General features: G+C 47.2%; 4 protein-coding genes and 1 non-coding gene across 5 annotated transcripts; 4 read left to right on the top strand and 1 right to left on the bottom strand.

Annotated features, from left to right (window-relative positions):
• The first annotated feature begins 1,834 nt into the window (after window positions 1-1,834).
• On the top strand, window positions 1,835-3,921 carry F4822DRAFT_290487 (uncharacterized protein). The gene is made up of 2 exons (XM_051455012.1): window positions 1,835-2,120; window positions 2,343-3,921. Exons 1-2 carry the CDS (start codon window positions 2,089-2,091, stop codon window positions 3,757-3,759), a joined length of 1,449 nt encoding a protein of 482 aa, XP_051313485.1. The 5' UTR covers window positions 1,835-2,088; the 3' UTR covers window positions 3,760-3,921.
• A 984-nt stretch (window positions 3,922-4,905) lies between these two features.
• On the top strand, window positions 4,906-6,766 carry F4822DRAFT_407352 (uncharacterized protein). The gene has a single exon (XM_051458482.1). It carries the CDS (start codon window positions 5,147-5,149, stop codon window positions 6,458-6,460), a length of 1,314 nt encoding a protein of 437 aa, XP_051313484.1. The 5' UTR covers window positions 4,906-5,146; the 3' UTR covers window positions 6,461-6,766.
• Window positions 6,767-6,935: 169 nt separating this feature from the next.
• On the top strand, window positions 6,936-7,036 carry F4822DRAFT_t83. Its single transcript has one exon. It is a non-coding gene; the product is annotated as a tRNA-Ser (tRNA).
• A 734-nt stretch (window positions 7,037-7,770) lies between these two features.
• Window positions 7,771-8,932, top strand: F4822DRAFT_430456 (FAD/NAD(P)-binding domain-containing protein; the record flags this gene model as incomplete). Its single annotated transcript, XM_051461304.1, has 3 exons — window positions 7,771-7,840; window positions 7,967-8,291; window positions 8,371-8,932. 3 exons carry the CDS (start codon window positions 7,771-7,773, stop codon window positions 8,930-8,932), a joined length of 957 nt encoding a protein of 318 aa, XP_051313483.1.
• A 1,177-nt stretch (window positions 8,933-10,109) lies between these two features.
• Window positions 10,110-11,769, bottom strand: F4822DRAFT_444305 (uncharacterized protein; the record flags this gene model as incomplete). The annotated part of the gene is made up of 5 exons (XM_051463213.1): window positions 11,077-11,769; window positions 10,678-11,007; window positions 10,541-10,602; window positions 10,310-10,482; window positions 10,110-10,228 (listed from the first exon to the last, which is right to left on the bottom strand). The coding sequence occupies exons 1-5, from the start codon at window positions 11,482-11,484 to the stop codon at window positions 10,110-10,112; spliced, it is 1,092 nt and encodes a 363-aa protein (XP_051313482.1). The 5' UTR covers window positions 11,485-11,769.
• Window positions 11,770-11,858: the final 89 nt, after the last annotated feature.

Genomic DNA, 11,858 nt, shown 5'->3' with positions numbered 1-11,858 from the left:
TTATACATTTTATACAGTGTTGACTGTGTATTTATGTACTTCTGAAAGACCATTTTACTCATTATGTACCTAGGTATTTTGAATAAAAAAATAGACGATAGGTATCAGACCAGATGACACATCTTTCAGGTGTTACAATAGGTATGGTACTACCCGAACATGAAGAATGTAATGTATTTTATCGTAGGACAGAAGTAGGTAATTCTAACCGCAAGAAGCTGAAAGGTTACCTCTAAGTCTACAGGTACATATACGTACATCGCAGCGGACTGTTACAGTTACGTAGTAGCCCCACGTTCCCGAGACCAACTACATGTTTTTTCTTCTACAAGTGCCCCTCCTTTCAGCCCCTCCATAAGGAAAAAGTCGATTTCATGGTCCATTGGATGTAGATGATACGCATCTTTCTGCAGGGCTCTTCACATTCCCGTTCCCCCCGTCCCTCCAGTCTAGCGTGAGCGCGACCTGCAGTCCCTAACCTAGATGTGTGTACATTATGTACCTAGTACTTGCCTAGGTAGTTCTGTACCTTATGTACCAGCATCAATGATACGTAGGTGGTACTTGGGTACTTGTCGCCTTCTGCCTTCTTTGAGGACCCCTGTCGATAGTAGCGAAGGAAAGTGAAGGATCTAACTTGAAAGTCAGCACCATTTTGGCAAATCAGCCAATCAAAACTTGCTCGTTTTGGGAAACCCCCACAGACAACACGACACTTACCATCCCAATCATCTTTCACTTTTCTACTAATGAATACTCTTTGACCCTTTTCTACATAGTAGAGTTGAGAGCCACCGACTGTCTATGGTCTGAAAGTGATAGTCTTAAATTTGTGGTGGGACCTCTAGGTATGCTTCATTGGGAAGACATCTCAGTCGTCTGGTAAACATGTACTAGAGACAAGAAAAGAGACAACAAGCGAGAGACAGAGAGACTACCAATTCTAAACATCCCGGGAAGGCAACGAGGGATTGGAACATCTAACAGGTTCAATATATAGGAATTTCCGTCACTTCCAGCAGCACAACCACCAAAGTACCAGCAACCCAGCATCAGCAACCAATACCAACACCAATCCCCAATCCTTACCACCCCATGGAAAGAGGGGGATTCCCTTTTTCAGATCTCAGGAAACCATAAGACTTGAAAGCAATTTTATGAATATCGTCATCATCTTTTTATATTTTTCAGAAGAAAGGAAAGAAAAAAAAAGGAGCCTTAAACCCTGGTCAAAAAAAGTCCCCTTTCTTCTCCCCCTTTCGTACCAGTCATCTAGACTTCTAGACCTCTGGACCTCTAGACCGCAAGACCGAGGCTTCCCCGGAGTACTTACCGTGCACACACCCGTTCGTGCATACTCGACCGCAACTCATGTCGAATCGATTCATAATCGAGCCTTGGAGACGGTTTTGTCCTTTACAAACCATAACGGACCGCAAAGCGCCGACGCCAACGTTCTCAACGTCGAACGAGCGCCTTTGCTTTCCGCTATCATAATTCCTAGCTCATCTTACTCCGCCTCAACCTCCAAACTCACATCAGCCATATTAAAATTGCGACCCTCTAACTGCACGGATTAAACCTCATTCGTTTACCCTCACCTGTTTCTGCGGTCCCTATACTCATTAGCACATCCGTCATTTATACTATACACCTTATACCTATACCCTATACCTCACGCCTTCATAACTCATCTGACCCTCCGGTATCTCCTTACCTTTATTCAACCTGGTTCCCGTAGAACCCTGAGTATCCGCTCTCGTCCATCTCGATCGTCTCTGACGGTTCAAGTTCCACGACGCCAGCCACTTTCACCTCATGCCACAGTAATCATCTCACCTTCCCGAGACACAATCTAACAGGATTCGCATTTTATTACCCGCGCGCATCGACTGTGACGAAAAGGGTTTCCGAGCACCTCACCCTAGCCGGCGTATCGCTCGCCGATCTCCGAAGTAGACTTCAGGGCTTGCTATACTCCGGATTGCCTTGATGTAAGAAATATCTCTTTATACTACATATCATCGCGACGCCTACGATATCTTAAATTCCCTGTCGCGTTGGCATCGTCCGGCGCCTCTGTGAAAGATGCCTGTCATCAACGGACAAAAAATGGCTTGGTGAGTCAAACATATTCTCTTTTTGGTTTCGTTTGCGCAGTACTTCCTTGGTAGTCTCGGAAGGCTGCAGGCTGTCGCGCTAATTTTTGATGCGCTCCTCCTGGTAAACCATCTGTTCAACATCAGGAGTTCGTGTAACGGATATAAAATTCGTATCTCAGAAGATGCGACCGAATCCGAGTTGGGTAGTTTTTGCTAACAGGTCATTATTTCCATCTTTAGCGAGCCATGCATACGAGGCCATCGTTCGACTAAATGTACTCATGCGGGGGATCGTCTCCTACTGCCCGTGCGAAAGCCGGGTCGGCCTCTGAGTACCTGCCCGCATCCGCCGGGAAAGGCCTGCCAATGCAGATCGAGTGTAACAGCTGCGATACCTAGAGGTGCCGCCTGCCGTTGTGGCGGAGGCTCGTCTGTTAAAACTAACGGTACGCCGACGATCGTTAAGGCCGAACCGTCGGACAACCCACCGTTATCACCCGCGAAACAAGCGTCTTTTCGGATACAGAAACCGACGACGAAACCACCTCGCAAACAGTCTGCTGACGCATCTGCCCTGCAGCGGATGAACCCTAGTAGTCTGAATTTGGTCAATGCTGCCAATGTTTCGGTGACGGCTCCTGGAAATGGAGCGTCAATACCCGATTATACCAGCTATATTCCATCACTACAAAATGGAAACCACCAATACCCAACATATCCTCACATAAATTCCCGCTTAGATAGTGCAGTGGACTCTCCGTTGATGTCGCTGAACGGTAGCCTGTCGGGACCGCCGCTAATGCAAGCTTCCGGAAATGAAGTATCTGACAGTTCCGGTACGTTAACGCCTGGTACTTCTAGCTCGCCGTATCATACACCGACATCTAGTAATGGGGATTCCTTACCGCAAGAGCCGCCTTTTGAAGCGGCGGGAAGCTGCTGTTCCCAGCGAATACGACCTCAACCTCAACCACAAACCCAGGTGCAGAATCACATACAATTCCAGGGCCAGATGCAGACCAGACCTCAAGAGCAGACACATATGATGGGATATGCCCCTCAGGTTATCACGAACAACGGCTCGATAATGGGCCAGTTTCAACAAATAGCAGCTAACCAACAGATGTACCCGATAAGTAATTTCGGTCAGTCGGCTTTATACCCGGAGACCTCGTCGTACGGGACACCTCACTTTCCGTTGCAACAGTCGCAGTGGGAACAGTTAGTGGCGAGCCTGATACCACAGGTTGAACCGAATGGAAATGCTCCCGGCTCATATACTAGCCATGTGTGTAACTGCGGTCCCGACTGCGATTGTCTTGGTTGTCTTGCCCACCCATACAATCAAGCGACGTGCGAATATATTCGCGAGGTTATGGCATTCCAAGAAACCAATGTTAACGGCAAGATAGACAGTGGCAACTCAATACCGGATCCGCCGCTGGCGGTGAGCGAAACACCGCCAGCGCCAGCTCAAACCCCGTCCGATACCGATTCGCCAGGTGGGAACGATCAAAACCTATCACCAAGTGAATTCCTCTTCGTGGATTACGGCAGTGGCATGTGCGGATGCGGCGATGACTGCGCATGTGTCAATTGTATGATTCATCGTGATACTATAGACCCTAAGGGTCATCAGGACAAAACACCCAATTGAGGTGGGGGCGAAACCGTGGTTGTTCCAATTGTCCCGTGGTTTAATATTTGAACCACATAGCGCCTTCTGAAGGAGAAGCAGATCGAGAGATCGAATGAAATCTCTGAGATTTCGGACGAAAATTCATGAGAGAGGAGATACATGACTTATGCATACCCAAGGAATGAGATGAGCGTAACATATACATAGGGCGCGACGAGGAAAATCTCCCAATTCAATATTTTGAAACATGGCTCTAAACACAATATAAAAGGGGCTATAGCGAAAATGCTTTTTTTTCGTCGACGCGAGATCATCATGCAGACGCTTCGACCGCGAATTTGATGGAGGTTCGGAGGTTGAATATCGCTTATTCTCGACGAATTGGTGGATTGTCGTCTGCGGACCTACTGTCGCTACATAGGTGGGGAATTGTTATACTGGTCGAGCCCCAATCGGCTTTCTTGCCGTCTCTCCGAGGAGAGGGGGAGCTCCCGGTGAAGGCCGACGAGTAGAAAGCGGCTCTAAAAGGCCGATGTCCTACATGAGGATTTTTTTCATGCTCGTCAGGTGTGAAATAGGGGTCCCGGGCGTGTCTCCGAAAAAGGGGATATTATCGAGTAGAACTCGGCCCTGGATGATGTTTTTACGAAGTTCACGACGTGGCAGACGCATGAGCTATTGACTCTCCTCCACTTTATAGCATAGCGACTTCGTTTCGTACAATATAATCAGCGCGCAAACACCTTTTATTATTTTCTCTCTTTTTCTGTGCTGTGTAAACATGGTTTAGCGGTAGCGGGCGTTAGTAGGCTTTCGAGGATGCTAGTTATTATTTTATATGGACGCATTGCTGTCTTCATGATGCTCAATGGAATGTTTGCTATTTGATCTAATGAGAAACATGACGTGCTTTCAGGGGTAATTCGATATCATACCTTTCCAAGATAAGGATATTATAAAGTATATTTAAAGCAGACATGATGCAATAATGTATGTGTATGTACCTGCCCTATGTTATGTATCGGATACATAGGTCCTGCTTGTGAGAACCTTAATGGACAATTCGCTTATGTGAGTGCGGTACATGTCAAAATTTCCCATCCCCACAGGCCACATGGGCGTAAATCTTCCGATAGGCGCATGGTTGCTACCCTGTTTCCCCAAGCCCAAGCTTATCTGTCTTAAGTTCCAGTTCCAGTTTGTGTTTTTTTCCTTCCTGCCCAATTCTTCCCTGGTTACTAGCTAGCTTACTACTACAGCACATATTAATAAATTAGCCTAGTACAAGTACGACCCCTCGAAACCGATGTCTTCCATATAATTGCTTGCGGCTTCGGAGGCAATGTGAATCCTTCCGGGTTACTCGATCGCTCTTTTTTGGGAGGGTTTAATTTAATTGAGAGAGATGGCGGAGCTTACTACTACAGAGTACCGAGACCGTGGATTGGGGGATGATGCTCGACGTCATTCGGGTCGCAAGCGAACGCGTGGGGAAGAAGGGGATGATGGGGTTGGTTTGGGACGGGTTATGAGGGGATATGATGATTATGACTATGAGCATGAGGAAATGAAGAGGAGGTCGTTGTTGCCCCGGGATGAGGTGCATCGGGATGTGCGACGTAAGAGTTACCGTGATTCGAGGGATGACTACGTGTCGCAATCCAATGGTTCGTACAAAGAGAAGAGGAGACAACTGCGACGTTCACGATCTCCTGATTCCCGCCCCGAGCGTTCACCTGCTACCCGGAATCACCATCATCGCCATCACCGCCGACATCACCGCTCCCCAACGCGCTCGACGCGAACCCCAGATGAACTCCCTCTCGGCGCACGTCTCCTTGTCCGCTCCGACCTCGATACGTTTCGACCACTACTCGCGCAATATCTTAAGGTACAAAAGGGCAAGGACATAGTCGGAATGGACGAGAGGGAGGTTCGCGGTCGCTGGAAAAGCTTTGTTGGAAAATGGAATCGCGGCGAGTTAGCTGAGGGATGGTATCATCCTGAGACGCTGGAAGAGGCTATAATAGCTGGATATGGTGCGCGAGATGCAAGTCAAGAAGGGATAAATAATGGTTCAGTAATATCTGGAGACGAGGATGAAGACGAAGAGAAAGAAGACCATAAGAATAAGCAAGGAAGAGTGGAAGAAGAACGCGATGACGATGACGACTACGGACCAACCCTCCCCGAATCTATGCGAAGCCGCTCGCGCGACCCATCCGAACCTACTCTTATACAAACCAAACACGGCCCTGGCATTCCTAGCCTCCAAGACTTGGACCAGCGCCGCGGCGACGCTGAGGAAGAACGTCTGGAGCACATCGAATCGTTACGCCTAGCCCGGCGTGCCGACCGTGCAGAACAACGGTCGCGTCTCGATGAATTGGCCCCGCGTGCCGATGCAGGTACCCGTGAACGTCGGCTTGAGAAGAAGCGCGAGGTAAATGACAAGATGCGCAGCTTTCGCAATCGGTCGCCAGGTGCTACAGCCGAGGTGGGGGAGGCGGAGCTCATGGGTGGGGGTGAAGATGGCGTTGCAGAGTATAAACGCGCGAAAGCGGCGGCAGAGAGGCGCAGGACGGATCGGGAGGTTAGGAGGGAGGAAGAGGCGAGGGCAAAGGCAGCGGAAAGGGAAGAGAGGGTTAGGGAGTATATAAGAAGAGAGGAGGGGACTATGGAGGGGCTGAGAAGGATTGCTAGGGAGAGGTTTGGGTAGGGCGATGCCTTAAGTTGCTGGGATTAGTATGAGGATTAGGAGTTTGAAGATTGGAAATACCCCTGGTAGTAATCGCTGGGGGGCTATCATAATCTCCCCTGAGGGGTACCTACCTAGGCATATACTCCAGCATAGTGACGACTCCTGTGTAGGCGTGAAATATGCGCTGAAGTATTCATGAAGCTCTACTGGGTTACTAGAATAATATTAATTATAATGCGACACGACACTGTCGGTTCATGTAAGGCTGAGATATGGTCAAATACAGGGTTAGGGTCGAGTGTCCGCTACCATTTTCCTCGGGTACCTAGGTATTATTGACGTATTTGTCTCGTAACGAACTGGTAACAGCTCGGAATCTTTCAGCTCACGGAGTAAAGTAGTTGAAGGTACCTTTTCTGGAGACTAGCGGGCTTAGTGTAACCTCAATGTAGTATATAGTATTTGATTACGCTCCCAGTTTTCACCAATTAAAGGCGCAGTGGCGGAGTGGTCTAACGCGCAAGACTAGAATCTCTAGAGAAATTCTGTGATCTTGTTCCTTCGGGAGCGTCTGTTCGAATCAGGCCTGCGTCGTTCTCTTTTTGCTTTTTCTTGACCCTATTCCGATACTTTCAAAGGAACTTTTTTTTTTCTTGTTCCCTTAAGACTTAGCTAAGAATTTCGTACGATATTAACCCAATCACTCGAGATAAAACCAACATACCTTTACCCATAAATATGCCTTCATTTTGGACTCCGCTCCACTACCACCTCAACGCCGCAGTTATGTCCACAGGCGAATCCGAACTTAACCCGATTTATTGCCCAATTTAGAAACATCTTGAAGTTCTACTTGATTATTAACTGCTTAGGTATAGATAGATCCACTTCTAATAAGATAAGGCTTCGAAGTAGATCCCAACATTATTACTTAAACAAGTAAAAACTAAGTATAGATGCTACATCGCGATATGCGGCGAAGTCATTGGTCGACCACAAATGCGAGTTTCAGGCGTCGTATATGATATATCGACAAGACAACGGGATTCTAACTACGAATGAAGCAATCAAAGACCTAGGCCGCAAATCCCCGCTCGATGACGGTCCACTATCGCACTGACAGATGACCCCATATGTTGTTGGTTGATATCCTAAAACGTTGATAAAGCTGCGCAAGCTTTTGTCATCGTCACGAAATACCCTCGACAAGCAGAGCTGGGAATTGCTTAAATACCTGGTCTACGACCTGTTATCATCATGGCTGTAACCAACGAATATTCTCAAATTTTCAACGTACGTTATACCTCGTTAATTACTGTCGATCCACTATGACTCTCGAGTACGAAATCATCATCATTGGTGGCGGTCCCGCGGGACTAAGCGCCGCTTCGTCAATAGGTGAGTAGAGTAACCTCACACAACCCCGCCAGTTTTTATCAAAGTACCATAGTCCCAACCTCATGTAGCAACTTTAAAATTTTTTTCTACTTGTCAAACATCATATACTAAGTCTCATCCCCGTAGTACGTCAAGGCCACAAAACCATCCTATTCGACTCAGGCGTGTATCGCAACTCCCCAAGCAAACACCTGCACGCGGTACCCGGGTGGGACTATCGCGACCCCGAAGATTTTCGCGGCGCAGCCAGGAAGGACCTAGCGCGGTACGGCACAGTCGAAGTGGAGAACCTAGAGATCCAGCGTCTCAGACAGCGAGATGACGGGTTATTTGAAGCGACCAGCAGCGACGGGGAACGAACGTGGGTTGGGCAGAAAGTCATTTTAGCGACCGGTGTGGAGGACGTGCTCCTCGATATCCCGGGGTATGCTGAGTGCTGGGTTTCGGGGATGTGAGTTTGGGAACTTTTGAGAGCGTGTTACCTACGTTAAAATGTTGGTCGCTAATTTTTTCTTTTTTTACCCCGCTAGATTTCATTGTCTGTACTGTCATGGATGGGAGGAGAAAGGCGTAGCTTCGGCGGGAATATTGGCTGAAGGTGATATTGGGAGAACGGTGCCTGCTTTACATTTCGCTCGTCAGGCATTGCGGATGTCGGCGCACGTAACCCTATACACGAACGGTAACGAGACACTCACCAAGAATCTGACGGATGCCCTTGCAATAGCCCCGGCTCCGATGAAAGTTGACTCAAGGAAGATAATAGGCTTTACCAAAGCTCCGGAACGCTCTCGCGTCATTGTGCGGTTTGAGGATGGCACCAGTACGACGGAAGGATTCCTAGCCCATAAGCCGAGAACGAGATTGAGGGGGACCTTAGCTCAGCAATTGGGGCTAGAGATGACGGTGATGAAAACTATTAAAGTCAGCCAGCCATTCAATCAGACGAGTCTTGCAGGTGTCTTTGCGGCAGGAGATTGCGCTGCACCCATGCAGACTATTACTGCTGCTCTTCACTCGGGGACATGTACAGGAGGCGGTGCACCGTTACAAATACAGGCCGAGACCTTCAAACAGCGCGCAATATTCTAAATTAAACATATTTGCTCATGAGAGCACCCTTTGCTTTGTTCGCTATAATTGATCGTGGATGTCGTAATTGCGTAAACACCCAGGCCTATTTTAACAATAAAATTCCTCAATTGGCTTCGCGATAGTTACATGCCTCTTGGCAAACATACAGTTAGTAGCCCTTCATCTACACTCTCAAGTCGACTTGTACCCCTTTCAAACTCCTCTCTTATAATAAAAAGCCTTGCTCTGAACTAACACCCTCGTAGAATGACCTGGATCAAAAATCTTAGCCCTATAGGGGCCCATTCCTCGGAATAGAGGTAACTTCTCAAGTTGGGCAACTCATAATTCGTTTCCGAAGGCTTTAAGTGTTGAGAAGGACGACTTCGCAAGCGCTCACAAGAAACAGGCAGCCTAATGATTATTAGGAGGCTAGGGCGTACATTATTCTCCTTACCATACACCTGGGTGGGAGAATGCGTTGTCGATAGTTCTGGATTTTCTGCGCCATCCAACACGATTCTCTACCGTGGCCACAGGAGCTGTTGTTCGGGGCGTCGAAAGCGTAGTCGAACGATTTGTAAAGAAGTCAGAGAAGGTATTGATGCATTTCCATCCAAAGGAAGACCTTGTGGAGGATGATATTGGAGTCCATTTAAGGGACGGTTTAAGTGAATCGAAGTACGTTGGAAAATGTTTGACCTTTAGTTTTGATGTATGTCCAAGGGGGATCAAGTAAATTTCCTAATCAACCCTCGTAATTGCTCCCGAGAATTTATTTTCGCTCTTATCACCAATACTTGTGGCAGGTGCTGGTAGTGGTGAAATTGTTTCTTCAATCTGCGCTCTTGTTGAACGATAGGCGACCGAGTGGAAGAAAATCGGAAGAGATGAATTAAGAGATGTATATTGATGATGAATATAGGTACTTATTACCTAGGTAAGAAAACTAGGTAAATATGTGTGTGTGTGTGTGTTTTGATGGTTGTTTACAAGATTAAATGTTTAAATGTCCCCCCGACGGCAGAGCAGATATTTATATGCCAATCATTTAAAGTTCCTCTTCATAGTTCCTGTCATCTACCTAATCTAAAAGTAAAAGAACGACTCATCTTAGGTTTCGCAAGTAAAGATGATTCAACGCTGTTATGTCGCTAGCTACCTACTATGTGATTGCTACTTCCACAATCTGCCATCATTCAGGCATCTCAGGGACGAATAAGTTTCCTGCTCTTTCCCCCTCATAGAACTCTACATCGCCCATTGAGTACCCTGCTATTTTAGCTCTAAAATATATTTCCTCCTCGTACAAACCTAGAAAATGAAGTAAGTCACACGCTGTGAAGTTTTCTCCTTCGTTCACTATTTTCTCGATTAGGCTTTTGTAAGTCTCACCATCCGAAAGTCTAGCAAAGTTGACTATCGCCAAACAAACTCTTGCCCAATAGATGATATGGTCGGGATCAAGCGACGCGCCCATCTGTCGAAACTCAAAGGTCTGTATATTGCCCTGTACGACGCCGCTCACTGGTAGGAAGCGTGTAAACCCGACGGTTCCTCTGCCAGGACTATGAGACGCCGAAGTGTTAGTAAACTCTCCCTTGGTGATTTAGTGTTGTTACTTACTAGAGACTGTAATCAGGTTCCTCACACATCAGCTTTGCGATAGCTACCATGTCCCTACACTCCTAGATGAGACGTAGCTATTCTGCAGTTAGAACTTCGAGCTCCAAATTTCTTAAGGGGATTGAGAATAAACTAACTTGTACAAGTCGATCTGATGTGGCGTTGACCGGTATAAATTCGCCCATACCTTGCTGTCTGACCGAGGTGTATACCATGAAGTCTCTATGCGCGTTGTGCGCTATAAGATCTGCAAGGTTTGAGCGCTTGGCGAGTGGTCGGCAGTGTTCGTTGTTTTGGCGCGAAGGGTGATGCAATTTCAGCAACATCTCGTCTATAAGGTAAAGCAAGCAAGTGGTCTTCTTCATCGTAACGAGGCTGAACGGTTCATCTCCCCGTCCGATATGGACGTGCACTGATGCTGTGTCGTTGAGATGGATGCGTGTTTTTCGGAGAGCTCGGCAGACATCCTATATCCTCTTTTTGTAGTAGTCGTATTCTTCGGCGTTCATCACCTCGGAGGTGATTTCCCCTCCTACCCAAACGTAACCCGCTCGAGGCCGCACCGGCATGTCTGTATCCCGCATATTTTCATGCTTGAAAAATTTGACCGAAACATCGTCAAGAAGTCGCCAGTGATTGTAGAGCAAGAGACCAGCATCGTATTCGTCGTCGTATCGGAGGTAAAAAGGAATGCCGGAGACATCTTCGAGGAAGAAACGGAGTTGCTCTTCGGCCTCGACGTCACTCCTTACTACCACGCACAACGTACGTCCATCGTGTGGATAAGGGTCTCGTATTCCGCTGAATAACGTAGGATATAGGAATTCTATTTCGAGACCAAAGGTAAGAGGGCCGGATTTGTCGTTTGGTGATTCGATGATTCCATTGTGTTTCGCTATCGATGACGACTCGAATGTCCATTCGGGATCATCTAAGGGTTCCATGATTTAGGGGCGGCTGTGGAATACGCAGAGCAATAATTCCAACACAATTGGCGTCGTGATGAAAAAAGGGGTATTAGAGGTAGATATATTTTGATTTTATGTGGTCTGATAACGAATGTCGTGGTATTTCATACGTGTGAATAGGTATGAGGATCTAACCGTTGGCGTATACAGTTGTTGAGATATAGGCCCTGCAATTAAATGTTTATATGATTCTAAGCATCCGTACCGAGAAATAAGATGTATTTCTTTGAAATACACACGTACATAGCTAATGGCAAGAGCTATACGCCCAGGTATCAAGGTAAGGAGGGGGGATTGATGTCATGAAAAGTGCCTTAGTACCTAGGCAGTCTTGAACAAGGAGTAAGCTG

Source organism: Hypoxylon trugodes, assembly GCF_022578975.1.
Source record: "Hypoxylon trugodes strain CBS 135444 unplaced genomic scaffold F4822scaffold_6, whole genome shotgun sequence".
NCBI lineage: Eukaryota > Fungi > Ascomycota > Sordariomycetes > Xylariales > Hypoxylaceae > Hypoxylon > Hypoxylon trugodes.
This window is presented reverse-complemented; position numbering and strand designations above follow the sequence as displayed.